This window comes from Saccostrea cucullata, unplaced genomic scaffold (genome assembly GCF_032062105.1).
Source record: "Saccostrea cucullata isolate Sc308-1 unplaced genomic scaffold, CSIRO_AGI_Scuc_v1 ctg781, whole genome shotgun sequence".
In the NCBI taxonomy this organism is placed as follows: Eukaryota; Metazoa; Mollusca; class Bivalvia; order Ostreida; family Ostreidae; genus Saccostrea; species Saccostrea cuccullata.
The window spans coordinates 70,614-92,500 of record NW_026918301.1 but is presented as its reverse complement, the minus strand read 5'-3'; the positions used below and the strand labels follow the sequence as shown (position 1 = coordinate 92,500).

The 21,887-nt window shown below is 32.5% G+C and overlaps 2 protein-coding genes and 1 long non-coding RNA gene across 3 annotated transcripts in view; 2 read left to right on the top strand and 1 right to left on the bottom strand.

The window, feature by feature from the left end:
* The window catches only part of LOC134262589 (homologous-pairing protein 2 homolog), a 10,979-nt gene extending 10,344 nt beyond the window's left edge, over positions 1 to 635 (top strand). The window contains exon 9 of the mRNA XM_062744980.1: positions 244 to 635. Coding sequence (XP_062600964.1) covers positions 244 to 300 — 57 coding nt within the window. The 3' untranslated portion in view covers positions 301 to 635. The remainder of the gene's footprint in view (positions 1 to 243) is intronic.
* Positions 636 to 3,067: 2,432 nt separating this feature from the next.
* Positions 3,068 to 21,666, bottom strand: LOC134262579 (uncharacterized). The gene is made up of 19 exons (XM_062744973.1): positions 21,396 to 21,666; positions 11,053 to 11,118; positions 10,183 to 10,275; positions 9,614 to 9,703; positions 9,205 to 9,333; positions 8,717 to 8,806; positions 8,495 to 8,614; positions 8,056 to 8,145; positions 7,441 to 7,548; positions 6,876 to 7,016; positions 6,603 to 6,653; positions 6,424 to 6,504; positions 5,936 to 6,254; positions 5,278 to 5,472; positions 4,843 to 5,033; positions 4,596 to 4,691; positions 3,984 to 4,486; positions 3,792 to 3,869; positions 3,068 to 3,627 (listed from the first exon to the last, which is right to left on the bottom strand). The coding sequence occupies exons 1-19, from the start codon at positions 21,413 to 21,415 to the stop codon at positions 3,314 to 3,316; spliced, it is 2,775 nt and encodes a 924-aa protein (XP_062600957.1). The 5' UTR covers positions 21,416 to 21,666; the 3' UTR covers positions 3,068 to 3,313.
* On the top strand, positions 17,223 to 18,640 carry LOC134262671 (uncharacterized). The gene is made up of 2 exons (XR_009991061.1): positions 17,223 to 18,093; positions 18,147 to 18,640. It is a non-coding gene; the product is annotated as an uncharacterized LOC134262671 (long non-coding RNA).
* Positions 21,667 to 21,887: the final 221 nt, after the last annotated feature.

The following is a 21,887-nucleotide window of genomic DNA, read 5'->3' as shown; positions in this document are numbered from 1 at the left end:
TCTGGGTTTTTTTCATGTTCATTAGTTACTTAATAACTGTTAGAAAATGTTGACTGTGAAACGAATTATAAACTTGCCTATGTTCCATTTGAAGGGGTTATGGTAAATCAGTGGTTAAAAAACTTAGAACTACAAAAGTAGAAATGAAAAAAAATCTTACCAGTATTTATATACATGTATGTGAAAATCAGATGTTAAATTATTAATGTTGAATTGTTAATGACATTGTATTTGCTTATGTAGGATGAGGTTGGGATAGAGACAGATGAAGACTACGGCACATCACCACCAGAAATCTGAGGGTTACCAAAAGTCCGGTCAGAGGTCAACCGGAAGTCAGGTCAGAGGTCAACTAAAAGTCACATTAGAGGTCAACCAGAAGTCAAGCAGTGAAAGAGGAAATGGTCGGTTAATTATTAAACTTAATTATATGGGACACTGTGAACTTCAATATGATCATTTATTTATATATGTTTGGAAAGTGATTGGTATGTTCCAGTAAATGAATCGTCTTGCAACCCTCTTGTAATATGAATTCAGTGCATTCAGTAAATATGTGTTCATATTCTTTTTATTATATATTTTTTATACTAATTTGTTTTGTTGCATCTATGAAATAAAAATGTTTTATTATTTGCAGTTTTTCTCTGAATTTTGGGGAAACTTTTTAGTGATATATATATATATATATATATATATATATATATATATATATATATATATATATATATATATATATATACACACTTTTCATCTTTAAAAAAAACCCAATCTGACATAGGATTTTGAGTTACTTTTGGGGAAAAAAAATTAACATGAGAAAGATGAAGGTATAAAAGTGATCAGTTTCAAAATTATCCACAGTTCCACACACTATAGAAATCTAAACAAGGCAAATATATGAAATTTCAAAGGAGGAATCTGATGCCTAGGGAGGAGGAAGTATCCCCTATTGACCCGTCATAGCTGATGTGAAGCCATGTGTTTTGATCAGGAAGATAGAATTTTCCGTAGTCAAATTTTGTAGAAAACAAGGTCTCTTAAACAAATGAGTCGAAGATACATCTTATTTGCTAACTAGTTCTAATTGTAACGGGGACCGTTACAGATGTTCCCCAAACGCTCCCCAACTCCCTTTTTGTGCAAATTTCAATATGCTTAGTTTTGCAGGATTTCATAAAAGAATTTTAAAAACTACAATGATATTAACTTTTTGTCATTTAACGCATTGTTCGCAAACGCACGTGCATGCACATGCAAAGTGATCATGACATGTTGTCTAAACCATTAACATATCTTTATATTCCAGAAATCAATAAAAAGTCATAAAAATATAAATGTTACCGTTTTTCAAACGTATTGTTCATTTTACGCATTGCGTGTGCGCATGTGCATGCAAGCACGTCCTTGCATTCAATTTTGATAGCAATATCATGTAGGAATCCATAATAGCTATTCATATTCTAAACTTCATCCTGTTTTGTTGAGAAACAAGAAAGATATAGGCATGTAAAGTTTCAGCCAATCAGATTGCAGCACACGTGGATTTACGTGCTTTCATGATAATTCTTATATATCATGCTGTAGATCTTCATAATATGTGACTAAGTTCAAAATTTCAGAGGATTATGACGTAAAACAAGAAAGATATCGAGACTTTAGTTTCAGCCAATCAGAGCAAAGCGCACGTGCATGTGCGTAAGATCTTGCAATTTTGACCATGTCATCTTGTCCATACTACTACTTTATTCATGCATTGTGAGTTTCAAAAAATTCCATTAAGAAATATAAAAGTTACGGCTTCATCCATTATCTTGGTAATTTCACATGTTGCACGTGCGCGCTCTTGCCAGCACACGCGTATGTACGTGCTTTCATGAAAATTATTATATATCATGCTGTAGATCTTCATAATGTGTGACTAAGTTCAAAATTTCAAAGGACGAAAAACAAGAAAAATATTGAGACTTTAGTTCCAGCCAATCAGAGCGAAGCGCACGTGCATGCGCGTGAGATCTTGCTATTTTGACCATGTCAACACGTCTATACTACTAATATATACTTATATTATGAGTATGAGAGCATATAATCAAAAAATAGAAAAGTTACGGCTGTATCTATTATTTTGGTCATTTCACGCGTTGCACGTGCGCGCTCTTGCAAGCACGTGCGCACAAAATGACCTTTGTTCGGCAAATCTACATAACATGCCTACTGACCCTAAAAAGGTTTCATCTAAGTCGGACGTGTAGTTTACAAGATCATTCGCGGAAAAGATTTTCCCAGGAAGAAGAAAAATAATAATAATAATAAGAAACAGAGTAAAAACAATATGTTCCCCAACTTCGTTTGGGGAACATAATAAGGTCATTGTAGTTGATGACTATACGGAATGAATGAAAACCTTGAGTATCAAAACATTTGACAGTAGCCTGTGTCAGATTCAAATTGAATGTACTTGGAGCATGCACAAATTATTGAATAAATTGTGGAACAAAAGACCATTTGCATGTGATGGCGGATTATTGCTACATAGATTTTACTTCATAAGAATATAACAACAGGTCAGTTAAATTAAAGGAGCACAATTCGTGCCGATGGGTACATAAAACAGGTCAGCTAATAAAGAACAATCGGTGTCCATATGTAACAGGTCAGCTGAGAAAGGAGCACTTGATCATCCATCAATATCCTAACAGAGAGCCTGGTATCGGTATCCAAGGACTTGACAATAACTTCTGAACCTTTTGTGTTAGGGCTTTCAAAATTCACCAGGTATTCCATGTTTCCGTTTATTGAATATGAAGATGTTCATCAAAATTCAAGTTTCGTTCCCTCCCTTTTTTACTTACCTAATGCGATAGCTCCAAATCACGTGTTGATTCTGATCACTCTCGTTCGTTTGTCTCCGTTCAAATTTTTAAGTTACAGGCATTGATAAATTTCAAGAACCACTGATCTAGAAAAGATGAAACTCTAAATGTCCCGAACAACAGGACAAGAAAAGATGCATGGCACTTATATGGAAGCTTCTAAAGGTAGAATAAAATGTGCACGGTGGCGCCACAACAGAGAACTAAAGTTTATTATTAAAATATGACTTTAATCATACGCTTACTTATAATATGCAAAGCTTCCGATAGTTGAACAGTAACTCTTGTTCATTCAAAATCGTATAAACGGAGGACAGATAATCTTTTAAAAAGCTCTAAATGTCTTCAAAAGCAAGTCCTGGAAGTGATTTACATATATAACTTGAAAAAAAAAACATCACAGAATTCCAAAAATATTGTGTATATCACAGACTCGCAAGTCAGTTAAAGTCCTCATTTAAGAGACCACGCCTACTTTTGTTGACGTTGGTTACTATGGTAGACAAATCGTTTCTTCCGATGGTTTTTAGCGATGATATTAAGAAATCAACCATTGCAGACCTTGCTGCTTTCCCCCTCCATTCACAAAGAACCCGGAAGTTCGTTCGAAGAATGTCTCCATCACAGTCATCCTTGGCGCGAGCTATCCAAGCAGAGTCCACGCCCAATTGCTCACCGAGCATGCGTCCATCCCTTTCGGACAAAACACGTGATAGGTTCATGATACTGTCATGGGAAAGCATTTTCTTTGCAGCTAAAAGATAAATATAAGATGATAAGATAAAAATACACATGTTTAAATAATACAACTGGGGTTTGTGTTAGGACTGAGTATAATGAAACTCAGCGTAATGCGTTAGAATTCACATAAGTAAAAGTTATATATTAAATGCACTATTATATGTAAAAGAACCAAACCTTCCTCCTTTTGCTTCATCTGTTCTCTTAAATTGTTACTTTCGTTGTTTTTATTGAAATTCTTTGCCGTTACTTCATCTAAAATAGAATTAAAAACGTTTATGTAGCATTTTTAAAAACAGAAGGACTTCTTTGATTTTAAAATTCACATGTATGAGAAAAAGCAAGTTGAAAGCAATGATAATGACAAACCTGTGGGGAGCTCAGATAAGTCTCGGACTGGAATATTCACAGTATGAAATGGATTCCCACTGTCCTCCTCGTGAAATGCAAATGAAGCATATGGGATTTTTTCTTGATCCCTGTGCACTTCCATAGGTATATTCACGTGATTGTCTGCACCAATCAAATAAGTGATCTTAAACGAATCTGGAGGGTCTGCTAAACGGAGCTTGATTTGTCCATCTATTTTTAGGATGATCGTCTGCTTTTGTCGTAGCGTAATGTCTTTAGAACGGCTCTGTTTCACCTCGATTAATCCTGCTTTTTCTTTATTTTCCACGTCCTCCCGGATTAGATTTTTATCGATACATTCAATCCAGACAAAGAAAGATCCCTCTTCCATGTTTCTTTGGGAATCGTCAAGGAAAGTACAGATATTGCACAGTTGGACCAATCCAAAGATCAGCTGGAATTCCTTTTTAACTGTGTCCCTCATGTTTAGGAATATTTTTCTTATTCTAGCAACGGCAATTCTAGAAACAGAATTGTTGATTTAATAAACAGTATCAGTTCAATTATCATGTGTAAAAGTTGTGAAATGTAAGCTAAATAAACTCATATGAGAGATAATTGTAATTTTACCCCCAGATGCCTTTGGTCTCCACAAGATAAAGGTTCCTGTCTTTTTTAAGCCGACATTGGGACTTATCCAGAACTTGTACCTTGCCTTCATTAAATCTACATAAAAAGAGAAATCCGATAATTTTAAATCATTTTAATTTTTTTTCTGTTATATATAGTTCTTAAAAGTACTGTGAAACTTTTCTAATCCAGATGTCTTGTAATCTGAAATCCTGTCTATTTCGATGATAACTTTCAATATACTTACCTGATGACTACTAGTTGTGTGTCCGGATCCTCCTCATCGTCCATGGAAACCTGGACAGTAAAGGTTTTGTTGGTGTCACAATCTCCATCCATTCTGATCTCCACCGCGTCAGAGGCCGAGACGATCCCTCTAATGGAGTCTGGACACTGTTCCTTCAGAGCCGCCACCTCCCTCAAGTCGTAAGGAATAACCTTGGATTAAATATCATGATATATATCTAGAGTCTTATTAGCAAATTAAATATGAAGTCTTATTGACAGACAGTATTAAGTAGCCAGAATTGTTCGTTAAGAAATGCTTTGATTTAAAATACATGTACATGCTTTAATACCGCATGCAATTGTGATATATTATTCAGGAAAATTCAGGAAAAAGGGAAAAAAAGATTTAAAATATAAATAGATTCTCAAACAAGAGTTTTTGGTAGATTTATACCTTTATTTTTATTTGCTTAGTCTCGGTTACAAGTCCTTCGGAGAAAGTGACCTTGACATCTGGGTTGGCCTCGCTTGTAAATGTTGTTCCTTCCGGAGACACCTCTGCACTTTCAGAGAGGATTTCAACGTAAGACGTGAAGGCTTCCAAATTATTAGTTTTAAAAGAAAGATGAGCGTTGCTGTCACTTATATCCTGAAAATCAAATATAATAAGGTTAACAAAATCCCTTATAAAAAGATGAATATTATGTGGATCAATAGCTATTTTTTATGAAATTGTTTAGGTTAGAGACCATTTCCTAACAGATTTTGCCTAAACATTAGAGGTGGGTTCAGGTGCCATGGGGGAGTAACCATCCCTTGTCCGCCGTATGTTCCTTGTTGTAATCGGACACACGGACAATTCAGTATGTAAAAACGTCAGGCAACATTCACTTAATGATAGACTGCATTTGCTAATATATATTGTATCGACCAAAACAAAAACTTGCTAAATATAGAATGACCTTAAAAGAAACTGTTGATGACCTTGTTTCCTCATCTTGTTTGTCAATAGTTTGCTGTGTTTAGATTTTGATGGTAAGTAGAGCATGCTCTTGCGTATTGAATCAACTTAGAATCAACTGGAAGACTTATAATCCATCATATAACTTTACCTCATTTGATGTTTCTATTTCTGTCCAGGCGCCATCTTGTTTTGCTATAACCTTGATGGTTTTGTTCTTTGTACTTGACATAGGAATATACGTAAAATCAATTTCCACTTCTGAAGACGTTTTTAAAGGTCCATTCCTGACGACATATATGTCAGAAACGAGAACCTGGTCAGAGGTCAAGGGTATTTCATCTAACCAAGTGTCTCGGTCTTTCATTGGACAAGAACCAAGTGAACAGTTTGCAACTTCAGTGTAAACTTCCGGTTTGTAGTAAATTGTTGCGTCACTTCCGCTTGGATCTTCAATACAGACTGTTACTCTGGAAATAATGAAACGTATTTAATGTTTTTTACATATTTGTTCTAAAATGTTCTCTGTGTTAAACTATTAAAAATTTGTTCACATACTTCCGCTTTTTAAAAATCTCGTCCACAACGCTTTGTTTCAAAAAATGTTCTCCGCATTAAACTAAAAATTTGCTTACTTACTTCCCCTTTTTAAAGATCTCATCCACAACACTTTGGTATACCCCAGCAAATTTGTCGATAGCTTGTTGATCATTCTTACAACTGTTAATAAAATTTTGAAACATAATGTAAATTTCACAAAAACACAGTCAAGTGGATTAAACAGAAAACTAATCAAAATATGTTTAATGAGGTCTTGCCTATCATCCTTTTCTCCTTCTTCGCCGTCTTTTTCATTTTTCTCCACGTACCTTATAATAAAAAAAGACATTAATTCAATGAATGTTGAAACTTACATGTATCTTCCAGTCATATTGAAAAGGACACTTTATATTATAATTAATATTAGAGAATCCCATGACTTCAGTTCAATTACAAATAGTCATTCGTTTGCAAACATAAACTACATTCTTCTCTTTCTCTTTTAAAGATAGGTAAGTGTTACAGTATTTTGTAACCACAGAACATCTCACTGATTATTGAGTTCCATCTGTAAATTTTCTAGCTTTGTCAGCAGGTTGTTCAGGCTTTCTGTTACTTCAGTGGATTCTTTTGCTTCCACTTGTTCGTTGGTTTGTTTGTCTGTGTCTTTTCCTTCCCCTTCCTCCTTACTTCTACAAAAAAAGGTTACATATAAAACATTGTGTTTTAGGTGTTTTCTACGAAATGTCTTGTAATATATACATGTGCGTTTGCAAAATGCACTGAACACTTTATAATCACAGGGGCCTGTAACATACTGTTTTTGATTTTACGTAATAACTATATATATACAAAAAAGGATACATACTATAGTGATTACGTAAAATCAAATACAGTATGTTACAGGCCCCTGTGTTTATAATCATCACATTCTGATAAAGCACGGTCAAAATGATTGGAATACTTTAAAATAATTCTACTTGAAATGTTATTAATTTCTTTACATTTTTTATACGGATCTATTGTGAGAAATAAATTAACAGTTGATTTTTAGTCTTCATGTAAAACTATTTTTATTTTCAATATCACCACTAAAGATTTCAAACAATGCCATACTCCTCTTGCATGTTCTGTTGTTTAAGTACATTCTGGGCGACATGATGAATGCTGAATAGAAGCCACATCGCCATGTCTAGTGACGAATCTTCAGCATTTTTCATGGATCTGTTAAGGAAAAATCAAAAGAAATACAAAATGAATTCTTTTGTTTCTTTTCATTGTTATTGACAATTGCTTTTACTATACACAGATATCAAATGAAAACCTTTGATACTGTAAACAGACTTTTATTCGTGCATACTCTTATTCCTAATTATTAGTTTTTAAGATTGGAAGTCCAAACTAGTGGCTATTGCAACTGATGGTGCATCAGTAATAGATGGAAGCAAGGGCGGTAAATAATATGCAACCATTAGTTTTTCGACCGAGCAAGCATTGTTAAATAAAATAAACAGCGAAAAAAACTATTTAGTTGTTGATAAATTTTCACAACTTATAAGAAGATCGCAAAACTTGCAGATCCATGTATTTCTCTCATGCAAATAAAAGTTAGGTCGTATCATTTCTGTTGCTACTAAAATAAAGTTTTTCAACACATTCTTTTCTTTTTGTATTTATTTTAAAGGAAATTTATGACGGTGTCATAGCGTATTTATAAAGAATTGAACCTACGTGTTAACCATGGCCTCTATCAGTTGACTGAGCAAGTCAGCTGTTTGGTTGAGAGACTCTGCAGCTTTCTGTAAAACCTTACTGCCACAACTGAAGTGAATAAAACAAAGAACTTTCAATGTACAGTAAAACAAAGTTAAAGTCAACAAGCATATAATGAACTGACGCTTACAGCGATTTGGAAGTGATTTTTCTTTCCCGTAACTTAAGTACATGTTGTTAACTTTACGGATATAACGAATTACGCTTATAACGAAGCATCCCTAAAACTTCGTGATAAGCTGTTTCATTGCAATATTTAACTGATCATAATTCATTTTGATTTTTCATAATGCATATGAATACAAAATTAAATGAAGCATACATGTATATTGCTAAATGCTATGTTATATGAGTTTATATAGAATTTGGTTACTTTATCTCTAAGTTTATTTCTTACTCCTCTGGGATAGGGTGTTTTGTGAGATTGACCGCCACAGTGGTAAACTTTACACAAGAACAACAGGTGTCAGCAATTTTCTTTGCAAGGTTCTCAAATTCGCTTTGATTTTCCCAATATCTAAAAAAAAAAACCATTGCATCTTGTATATTTCTTTTTGCCAACGACTATAATTTTGATACTAGTATATTAAGGAAACAGAACATTTTTGCCATCACTTACTGTTTAATCAAAGGGATCATTAAATCTACTGTAGTCGTAGAACAAGCTGTCCAAAGTTCTAGGATGTCCAGAGTGGTCTTGTTGTAGTATCTATGAATGTATTTAAGATTGGAAAATATATGCCAAAGATATATTGTAAATTGTTTGAGTATCATGTTTAAAAAAAATTTAAAAACACTCATTTCTTTTTTCATTAACAAAAAGATTTTTGATACAATAGAATAATTGTTGTGTTGTAATATTTTGTTCATTTCATACAATTTTTCTTTTCTTCTGAAGGAAGGATGAAATGTTCATTTTCGCTTTGTTTTGTGACAATCTTGTCATTTACTCTTTATTTCATATGATTATATTTTCATTTCTTTGTTTTATATGATGATATTCATTTTCCTCTTTGTTTTCTGATATGTTGATTCGATTCCTCTCCCGGGCTTTGTTTTATAGGACAAAATAGTTCACATCTGATTTTTTTTCATGACGAAGCTTACTTTTTAGTCATTTCTTCATCATCATATATATGTGATATGTATTCTCTGTGGTCCTCTGCCATGACGTTGATTGTTTTACAGAACTCATCGTAGACGGCAGCCATTTTGTCAGCTTCTGCCGAGTCCATACTACAGAAGAGCAAACAGACAAAGCTTCTTTCATAGATGTTGTTTTTAATCTTGTTTATTATAATTATTTTGAATTCATAACACTTTTAAAGGAATAAATGAATATGGTAATTAATGATTGCTAATTAAGTGTTCTGTTTTTTCCCTCAAACGAAGACATAAAGGGTCCCTCTCAAGAAATGATTTTTTACTCTAGCTTTGAGAGAAAGAGAGAGAGAGAGAGATTTCATATTGACATTTTTGTTGTTTAAAGCATTTAGCGTTCAATTATTAAACTTACCTGGACATATGAGATATTTTTCCTTTGAGTTTTGAGCATACACGGATAGAACTCGGCAGTCCAACATCTTCTGTCTGTCGCCATCTTTGTCTTTATGAAAGAAATTATAAACAATTGAAAGTTAAAACTTGATAGTGTTTTGGTGCTTTTCTATTTTTCTGGGTTTCTAAAAAGGTCAAGCTGAATCATAAGTTCTCTCTAGTTGAATTTTCATGCTGTCTAGGATTTCATGAATACGCTTTAAATTGTCTAAAAATGCCAAGCTTTTTGGGCACTCTTGGTACACAATTGAAGGAGAATTAATTAAACTTGTTTTAAAATTGTGAACCAGTTAAATCCCTTTGACATGTATGAATGTTGTCTTTTCCATGGCACCTGATCCCACCTCTGATGTTTTAGAGATTTTGGATTTTTGAGCTTGAATGCTGATCGTTTACTCCATATTTTATGTAAAAGATTTCTGCTAGACCCAAGTTATTGAGAATTTACTTTAATTTATACAAAACATATACGTATACTCCATACATAGAACACATAGAGTATATAGTTATATTGTATATAAATAATACCTATGAGTAAAGGAGGAGTCAGATAATGAAAGTCTGATCTTCTCTATGTCATCTTTAAGAATCACCAGAGGATCATCCTTCTCGTCCATTTGTCTGAAAATGAAAGCGATTGATATAGTAGACTATTACACCATTCTACATGTAGTATTTTTACAAATTAGGAAAAAGAAAACTTCGCATATAACCATCATTTTCTCCTTAAATGTTCATAATATTTCACTTTAATTCACGTTTAATATGTAATTACATATGTTAAAATATTAACTAAACTAAAAGAGTTAATCTGCGAATCTTGCAGATAAGAAAATTTATTTTTAAAATGACACTAGTTAGTTTTCTTAACATGTTAAGTATTTTTTCATGGAAAAAATGTGCATTTGATTCTAGTTTACATGTTATTGATTATAGCACAGTTAATTTTGCGATTTCTTTCCTCATGGATTAAACTTTCTTTTCAGGGGAGGAATTTCTATCTGACACATTTAAGGGAAATCATATTGTAGTCTCACCTTGGGGTGCTGTACAAGAAAACAAATCTATTAGATTGAAAATATTTATTATGCTGTCATCCTAAACAATCAATAATTCAGATTAATCCGTTTGTTTTCCCATGTCTTCATTCTTCATGAACTTTAAAGCAATATTTGTATAATACAGTTTGTTTTTCGTTTACTAACAAAAGATAAGCGAACTAATTAAATATTATATTTCCTAGCAACCCAGAAATGTGCCTTTTCTATTTACATTGGAGCATATATACAACGAAAATCCTAAATATATAGCGAGATCATTTTCATTTTTTGTAGCATCGATGTGTCTAAAATACTCGTTGGATTTTTTTTTTTACTCAGGTCACTCTGACCTACTGACCTTTGACCCCGTTTATTCATGTGTTCTTGGCGTCTTGCTTTCCTTTCGCGTTCCTTCTTTCTTGTACTAAGGAAAAAAATACAGTAATTCTTTAGCATATTTTGTACACAGCAAAGTCTACAGACTTCAATGTTTTACCCTGTTATATGAGACAAAAAATTACACATAATAAACAATATTGCAAATCATGATTACAGATCATCATTAGTTAGGGTTAGGGTTAGGGGTTAGGGTTAGGGCAAATAATCAAATGCTACTTAGTACATTTAACATATGTGTACATGCAATTAGTGGAGACAAATTTGTTAAAAAAATTGGAACTTTAAATATATGTTTTACTAGTATAAAAGCATTCAAGAATACATGTACTCGTACATATATCTTTTATGAATAAGGATAACTCTATCATTTAGAAGTATTACTTTTCAATAGTAAGGTGTGCACTTTTTGTTCATTAGAGATGATTTTATTAGGCAATTTTATTAGGTTACTAGGTTATTAAGTAGCAAGAATTGGTAAAGACTTATAAAGTCATATATTCAATTTTTGCTACCATATCTATATACATGCATGTTTATGTTTGATAAGTAATTAAATGTACCCGAATGAAATATATTTCTTGAATACACAAGATGCCGTATACGATATAAACCATGAATTAGAAATGTGTATATGCAACAGAAATATGGGAAGGGTGAAATAAAAAAAACATGACAAACAATGTTCGATTTAAAAAGGTCTTTAAACAATACAAATCTATGAAGAGGGCATAAAAACAGACGTATTTAGGAAATTCCAGAGATGGATCAGGTGTATAGCAGGAGTAAGCATCCCTTGTCGACCTGTACGTCACTTCCGCCAAGAGCTTAATACATGTACATTGGTTAGCCATACGAAACATTCTTTAGTCGAATTCAGAACGAAACAAAGGCTTGACAATTGGTAAGCAACATGTCAGCTAGAATACGACCCAATGTTAGATTAGACTTGCCTATAAGGACATTATAGCAAACATAGAATTTTCGAATTGCTGGCTTTAAACAAGGTTGTTGAAATCCATGATATATGAACTTTTCTGTCACTAGTCCCGGGAATCGAAGACTGATCGTACTCGGAGAATGCCTTTGAGCATTGAATACGTTTGGAGATGGTAAGACCATATACAGATGATGGCGGGGTATTATTATTATACTTAGAATTCATTCGAGGTATGCCAATTAAGTGTTTTACCAATCAGCCTCGATCAGATGTAAACTCACTGTCCAAAACTTAAAGGAAGCCGAACACGTACCACATTCTACCAAATTGTTTGTTCAGGTTTAACAGTTTAGATAAACTGGTGGAGCACTGGACTGGCATGTCAATGGTTCCATGTTCAATCCAAATCAAATACTCAAGCATATTCTCTTTACATAAATTGTTTGACGGAGATGACGTAACATGCTTGATTCCATCTGCAGTACATTAATTGTACAATCAATTTTATGCTGCAAACCAAATTGTTTCAAATGTTTTAAAATAGAAATGTTGTTTTTTGTTCATTGGAAATGATATTATACATGTAATTTTATGCACAAAGGAATAATATTCATGTGAAGTTCAGTAAACAAATTCTCTTCAGTAATCCGACTTAACTCAATATGAGTTAAGTCCCGTTATGGAGACAAATAGAGATAAAAGGTTCAGGGAAGATAACTCTCACTCAAATGCACTGACTTCATTTAGTCACATCATTACGCATGTGCATTTGCTCTTCCTTTCCATCTTCCGTCAGCCATTGAAACTCAGCATCGAGTTTAGTCTCAACAATATTCATCTTCATCTTGCATTCCTTTGACCATCCAACGTCGGTAATATGAACATAATCAGGGCAAATAGATCCTGGACTAACGGCCCATCCATATCACCCGACGTGCGAATTTATCATAGCATATCTAAAGTATCAACATCCCCAACGACGATATTAACCATGCGTCCAGCAACCACCGCAGTAGATGAACTCTTGTTTGAGAACAAGACCTCAGTGTATTAATACATTGGTGAAATCGAGACCAACTTTTCGTTGTTATAAAAACCAGCGTTTACAAATGGTGCCCACATACATTGGACATTACCAATAGCCATCCTGCAGTGATCACGTGCCTCTTGGATCCGCCACGACATAGATCAGTGTCACATATCATCGGGTTCGGACTGCAAAATATTCCATCCATCATGGATTCATGTGTCGGTAAAATTGTTTTAATTTTTAAGTGCAGCGAGGAACTTGGCTGTGAATGTACCTTAAGAAAGACAATTTCTGCAAATTCAACCAAAGTGGCATTTATTACTTTGTTAATTTAACTGTTTTAAAATATTTACTTGTCATTTCATTAAATCATTTCGTGCATCAATCAGCTGATCTCTTGACAGTCTTGTCGTAACACTTGTGCTTGTCTTGATATATGCTATTTATTCAATGTTTATCTATTTATTTTGCATTTACATCACATTGATCACCACCATCATTGTTTGTGCCTCAATGTTGTACACTGGTTGAGAAATATCTTTGAAGAAAGAGTCACAGATGTGTGAGAGTTGAGGGTAAGTTACGACTGATTGAGAAGGGAACCATCTACAGATCACGTTCATAGACCATAGATATGGTAAGATTGTGTTTAGCAAAGTTTGTGTATATTGTGATGTCTGTGTTTAATACAATTTCATTTGGCAACTATAGGAATTGAAATGTTTATAGTGAAAAGTAAAGTATTTTATGATGACAAATTTGCATAATATAATGCATGAAATGTTATTTTACGATCCTTAAAAGTTACTAGGAAAATGGAATAATTTCCTTGAGCAAAATATTCAGTGTCCAACATTTGTAAGTGCATGCTCCTTGGGTGTTCAACGACGATGTCTTACTTTAGGAAAAATTTACATCTATAAACTCCATTGGATTGTCAGTCAATAGGTTACAAAAATAAATAAATAACTAAATAAATAAAATAATAAATAAATAAAATAAAATTAATGAATTAATGATATAAAAAATAATAAATAAATAATGTGGGAAACGATGACATTTCAACAAACTTGTCAGGAAATAGGAATTCCAGTTAACGCAGATTAAGATGGAAAGCCCACCCACTTATTTAGAATAAATAAATAAATTCCATGGATTCCGTAGAGTCTGAGAAACTACCTAAACATTTTAACAAAATTGTCAGAAAATAAAAAAAAAAAAAATTGCAATTAAAACAGTTTAAAATCGTAGGCCACACATTGTATTATAAAAATAGATAAACAAATGAATAAGTTTCAAGGATTCCTTAGTGTATTAGAAACTACATGTACCTAAACACTAACAAACTTGTCAGGAAATAAAAATTTCAATTAATCCAGTTTTCAATCCCTGGTTTTAGATTACCGATAATTGATACACATACAAATGGACACAAATATGGAGGATTAGATGCACGGGATTGACGTACACACTGTAATGGGATAAAGGGATCTTATCGCATTGTTTACAAAACCTCTCTATTTTGTCATTGTTCAGATATGTCACAATACGTAATTTAAATATTTTTTCTAAATAGTAAATAACAACTGCAGATAGACAAAAATAATAACATATTATAATACATTTAACCAGGACAGGAACAAAAATAAATTCAGGAAATAAAAAATTCCAATGAAATCAGTTTAAAATTTGTAGGCATTTAACATAAAATAGATAAATGAATAAATAAGTTTTAAGGATTCCCTAGTGTGTTAGAAACTACATGTACCTAAACACTTACAAACTTGTCAGGAAATATAAATCTCAATTAATTCAGGTTAAAATTGAAGGCCCAACTACTAATTTAACATTTCTTGTTCTAGTTAAAAATTGGAAGTTCAAGTTCAAGTTATTCACTCAAACCGTATAAATGCTACATGAGGTTCAACAATATATGTACAATATATACAAAAAATAATATACAAGATACAAGTGAAATGGCGGAATTAATTTTCGTACGAGTAACAACATATAATTATGCCAAAACATATTCACCCCAGAGCATTTTGTAAAGAGTGAAAATTTGTTTGGCTGATTATTGGCATTTTCAAATGCAGTATCGTTCAATGCTGTGGCATTAGTAATTTAATTTTGTTAAACAGTAAAGTTTTATCAGAAAGTGTGGCATGTAGCTGAAGATTTCACAATGCAGCTTTAACCCATAATTTAAAAAAAAAAAAAAAAAAAAAAAAAAAAAAAAAAAAAAACGTTATGTTTATAATATAATAATAGACAAATGGCTAATTAGATATAAATAAATAAATAATTAATAAATAGATTAAATAGATCTAATTAAAATAAATAGTCAAATAAATATAATAATAAAAATGCAAAAGCATAATTATACATGTATATATATCTTCCACATTTTGTCAAATCAAGAAAAATCTTCATTATTTAAAATACTTCACAGGTATTTGTCAATTAGACCCTACTTTCCATGTTCAGTTTTTGATTATTTGGTGTGAAGCCTTCTTATCATTCCATTACTTTAATGCTACAGAAATTTATTTTATTTCTTGGGTTTGACACTAAAACATTTAAGGGTAATACTCTTAGAATTGGGGGTGCTACACATTGAATTCATCAGGCTTGTCTGAAGATTATATAAATATTAAAGAAAAAGGGAAGTCCATGCATTTCAGACTTTCATTCAATTTTAGTCAGACACAGTCTCACTTGTCAACACCTTTTACTGTTTTTAAATTTATTCTAAGTTTGCAGGCACTTAATTCTGTCATTGTATGTGTTATTGCATCATCTTTATGAGTATTATGCAAAAAAAAAAAAAAAAAAAAAAAAAAAAAAAAAAAAACCCACACATTCATCAATTTAGATTATGCGAATCGGACTTAAAACAATACAACATCCATATCAGATGGTTTGGTCAACAAGGAATCACCTGGAAAAGGGTCCCACCATTCAAATAATTGAACTCTGGTGTCATAACACAACATCCCACATGTCATAATGATACATTGGGGGTAATAGTATTGGTTCCATGTCCCTTCGCCATCTACAAAAGTTTATGAAATTGACTGTCTTGTTTTCAATTATGTTTAATACCAAGGTTAAAATTTATTGGGTCACAAATGCTGCCAAGAAATTATTTCAGGCCCATGTTGTCACACAAGGTTTGCATTAGGATAAATAGCTCATATATTGGTTCATTGACACAAGAGGTGGGGGTATAGTCACTTCCTCAATATTCAACAGGGCTCACCAAAATTGTATCCAGAGGGTGTTCACCTTTCCCATATACCACACTCTACAATTATTCTCTATACCATTCAGTGTGACATAATAAAAATAATTTGTCAAAATTTTCAGTGCTACCTACCATTTCCATTTAGTTATTGAGCATTGCATATATTATTGATCTTTGCAACTATTGTTCTATTGAACTTTTGAACAGTTATTGATCATTACATATATTATTGATCTTTGCAACTATTGACCTATTGAAAAGTTATTTAACATTACATATATTATTGATCTTCATAAAAAATTTCCCTAGTTCTACAGTATACTGCATACTGTAAACCAACTTTTATTCGCGTGCGAGAAATTTTCGCGAAGTTCGCGAGAGCCTCGTCATCGCGAATATTTCTCGCCGCGAACAGGTTCTTAAAGTCTATGTGTCTATTAAAAGGGAACCTTAATAGGCTTTTATCGCCAAAATTAATCGTCGCGAACTGGTTTACCCCTGACAAATCGCGAAATAAAGTCGTCGCGAATAAAAGTTGGTTTACAGTATATATCAAGCAGTAATTAATTTTACATAATGGTAATAAATATAGCAGTTTTGTCATGGCATGGGCAAAATTTGCCGCATGTGGCGGATGTCTTCACATGCCGCGCTTTATTAGCTCCCATGTGAAGACATATGGCCGAATTTTGCTAGAAGCTCGCTGCTGATCCTGTTATCTTCCAGGTCCAGTGGCCAATAATTGAGCTTCCGTCATTGTGCCATTGCTATTGATTCTACGTCATATACTATTGATAAAGTCGACGTAGACCATTGTCTTTGTAATACATTGCTACCTGATCATTGCAATTCATTTATCATTGAATATCATTGTATATCATTGAATATCATCGCATATTATTGCATAATATTGCATATCATTGAATATCATTGTACCCATTGTGTAAATACATGTGTACACTTTGCGTACATCATTGATTGAATATCATTGTTTATCATTGAATATCATTGTACCCATTGTGTATTAATTGTTCAATATACACTTTGCGTACATCATTGAATTGATACTTTATGTACATCATTGTAGAGATACCTTGTGTACATCATTGTATTTATTGTATTGATTTGACTATTGAGTATATTGATGATTGATTTTGACTATTGATTTATTGATGATTGATTTGACTATTAATCAATAAAGCCATGACAAAAACTGCCAATCACTCTTAATCTATTTTGTCGACATAATCCGACTTAACTCAATATGAGTTAAGTCCCGTTATGGAGACAAATAGAGATAAAAGGTTCAGGGAAGATAACTCTCACTCAAATGCACTGACTTCATTTAGTCACATCATTACGCATGTGCATTTGCTCTTCCTTTCCATCTTCCGTCAGCCATTGAAACTCAGCATCCCACCCACCTCTCCCAATTTACAAGATTTTTATGAATTGTTCTTTTTTGACAACAAAATTTTGCTGCTGTCTTTGATTTCCTTTTTCAGTTACCATCCATGCTTTTGGCTTCCCATTCCTTTGACCACCAGCAGAAGAATCCATTACATCCATTCCCTTGTCCTCAAACAGAAGAATCCATTTCCGCCGTCCTTGGCTTCCAGCGATAGGAACCATAACCTCAGTTCCCTTGGATACCAAAAGAACCTATTAGCGTCATGGCTTTATTACGACTCATTGAAATGCAAAGTATATGGTATTCTTACAGACTGTTTTTTAATGCTGAATCGAATTTTGCTAGAAGCTCGCTGCTGATCCTGTTATCTTCCAGGTCCAGTGGCCGAATTTTGCTAGAAGCTCGCTGCTGATCCTGTTATCTTCCAGGTCCAGTGGCCAATAATTGAGCTTCCGTCATTGTGCCATTGCTATTGATTCTACGTCATATACTATTGATAAAGTCGACGTAGACCATTGTCTTTGTAATACATTGCTACCTGATCATTGCAATTCATTTATCATTGAATATCATTGTATATCATTGAATATCATCGCATATTATTGCATAATATTGCATATCATTGAATATCATTGTACCCATTGTGTAAATACATGTGTACACTTTGCGTACATCATTGATTGAATATCATTGTTTATCATTGAATATCATTGTACCCATTGTGTATTAATTGTTCAATATACACTTTGCGTACATCATTGAATTGATACTTTATGTACATCATTGTAGAGATACCTTGTGTACATCATTGTATTTATTGTATTGATTTGACTATTGAGTATATTGATGATTGATTTTGACTATTGATTTATTGATGATTGATTTGACTATTAATCAATAAAGCCATGACAAAAACTGCCAATCACTCTTAATCTATTTTGTCGACATAATGTAAATGGTAAGGTAAATGAAATTTTTAAATGATGAATGTTTTTAAGATGAATTTTAAAAGGTGTTCTTTATAAGGATATGAAAGTGATACTTGTGTCAGAAATTATTAATTTTATATTATGAAATGATTCCTTTGTAATTGGAACAACGCACAATGAGATTAAAATAGATTTTTCAATAGCTCTCCATGTTTACATGATGATCTCATGCATAGAGATCATGAATAGGAATGTTCAATTGAGCTCAATTATAAAACAGCTAGATTAATGACTAAAATAGAAAATGAACATGTCCTCAATGTTCACATCATGTTTCTTCTTAAACAAAACAAGTTTTAAGTTTCAAGAGTATTTTTAATAGAAAATTGTTTAATTAAGAAAGTGTACAATCTGGTTTTCTATTGATACACAGAAAAGAAAGGCAGAAAACTGAGAGCGAATCTGTAATTAATGTTTTATCAGAAAGAATTGATTTGTCTAGAAGAAAGCGAAAAGTGAAATCCATAAGTTGACATTCCTCTACCTTATACACGGTTAAATGTAACTTCTCGTGACAGTGCACAAGTACAGATCGACAACAAAGATGCTGAACACTTGAAAGTTCAACGATACGTGACTGATGAATGCGTCAATGATCTAGAAGATGACTGTACTCATACACCCATGTATCTCACATTCATAATTAATGAAAACGGATGATAATCGATTTGAAATAACAACAGTACACAGTTAAAGCGATGGAATGAAACAGACCAAAGTTTAATGGCACCAGGTAGGGGTACAAATCAATGCTTCTGTTCACTTCTTTCATACAATAAATGTTTGCCTAGATTCAACCAACCTACATTAGAACTGGTATTTTCCAATGATAACGAATACAAATAAATAACAAAAAATAAATGATTTTGCATTGATGGGTATGTTTGAAAGACGTATGCATACACAAAATTATATAATCTTTGTAAACAACAAACAAATAACTTAAAAGGATAACGACTTCAAAAGCATTTAAATAATAATTTTGGCTAATATTTGTAGAGACGTGTACGTTTCTCCCAAACAAGACAAGAAAATGGCAAAATCCACTTTAACTCTGTTAACTAGTAAAACAAATAGTTCTTAAGAATGCTTTATCTTTGTTTTCTCAGAAACAAATTTCTTGCAGAGTAAATGTCAAACACTGAAATTAGCAGAACACTTGAAAGGACATTTGCTGACAAGATTTGATAGATGGAATTTTCAAAATAAAAAATGGCGGAAGAATCTGCTTATTTTCTACTATATTCACGAGGTATTTAAGAATCATCTAATTAAAAGTCACTTACATTTGGAGACAACATGGACAAGTTATGTAAAAGTTGAATGTTAACTTTCTAATATTGCGAACTTATATCCATGACGTTTAATATCATGTCCTTTATTAACTGTGTCGAAACATGTGATAATATGGACGTTTATCATTATATGTATAAAATTGAATCAAACTGTTTCTTTTTAACCAAAATGTTCAACAGTTCGATTATTTTAAATGCTCTTTTTAATTTCTGTTTTGAAGGTTTTCATGGAGAATTGATTGAAGATGTAGAGCAAAAGTGAGTTATAATGAAACGGTAAGCTTTTAAGGTATAGGCTAATCGAAGAACAATTTCCCCAAAGAAAGCAAGATAATAAAACTGTTGGCTTTTATTTTCAAAGTCTTAAAACAGAGTGTTAAACAGTCAGCTACAATAAAATACCGTTAAAGTAAAAATATCAAATCAATCCCTTTAGTTCAGAATTTAAGTGCTTCAAGGGCCATTGTTATAAGATCATAAAAATCTCGACTACTAAAAAACAAAATTTCTTTAAACGAGTTGGTTGAAACTAGATTGGAGTTGAATTCTTGCAAGGGGCATGCTTGATATAACAGAGAGAGACAAAATTTTAGAAATTTAGATAACTAATCAATATAACTTTCAATCTCCTTGGATAAGTTTAATGAACTGGCATAGGACGTACACTTCTCCTAGCTCGATTAATACTTTTAAAAAATGAAGGTTAGGTGAGGACGAAAGCATATTTACATTTTAAATGTTGATACAAATTAAATCCCTTCTGATCCCAAACCTTTAATTGATAAAAGAATATCAAAATAAGCAGGGATGAGTGAGGTAGCAATTAAAGTAACTATAAAACCTTGGAAAACATCACTTTTGCAAGTCGTCAACACTACATAACTATCAGTTTGTCAGCACAGGAATGCGCATAATCATGTAACAGACACTAAGTCACTTTTAACATTAACAATTTAAAGGAAAGATAGAATCGTACTTATAAGGACAAATGGAAATTGTAATCATAAATGCCCTCTCTCTCTCTGCATCCAAAAACAAAATTTAATTAAGTCAAGTTAAGGTTTTTGCATGTATGATGTCTTTGGAGCATGGGAATATTTCTTTTCTCTCAGTTACTTCAAGTGACAGACTTCTGAATAGGTCTTTGGCATAAAAATATTTATGTTTAGTATATGTGTGATTTTAAAGAGAATGTAGCAGTTTATTGCTTAGAAAAAAAAACAAAAACTTTTGAAACTGATATCTAAAAATAAAACGTGCGTAGAAGAGTTTCTTATAGGAAAGTAGGTAGAATATATATAAATCTATAATATGTATGCATGAAAAAAGATAAACATTTATCAGATAAAAGTAAACTAATATAATTTTTTATTAAAATTGTTTTATTTCTTACCTATAAAATGAGGCCGCCATGTTTGCACATACAATCCTTGATACAGCAAAGCTGTAGTTAGGTGTATCTCGGCACGTGTTCCAAGGAAAGAGATTTATAATTAAAAGGAATAATGTGATATATAAACTCCACAAATCCAAAACGAGAGGAGTTTATATGAGTGTATTTACATTTTTAAACGCAGTGTGCAGTCGGCCGGGCGGTTTTGGTTTTTAAAAAATCTCCCGGTGCCTCTCTCTTTCTGGTTTTCAGTTACGAGAGGCTTATGAACGTTAGAGTAGGATTTACATGTCTGTCAATTATTCCCTGGAGATTTAAATTATAGATTTCTGAAAGGTAATTCGGACGTGTATAGGTGGGAAAGGAAGATTTAAACTGTTTTGTTCATTGCTCAAAAACTTTTATGAAAGAATTTATAAAGTTAATCTTTAAAAAGAAAGAAAATCAGTTCAATTTATTTAACGAAAGGAAAATTAAAATTACACAGGTGTA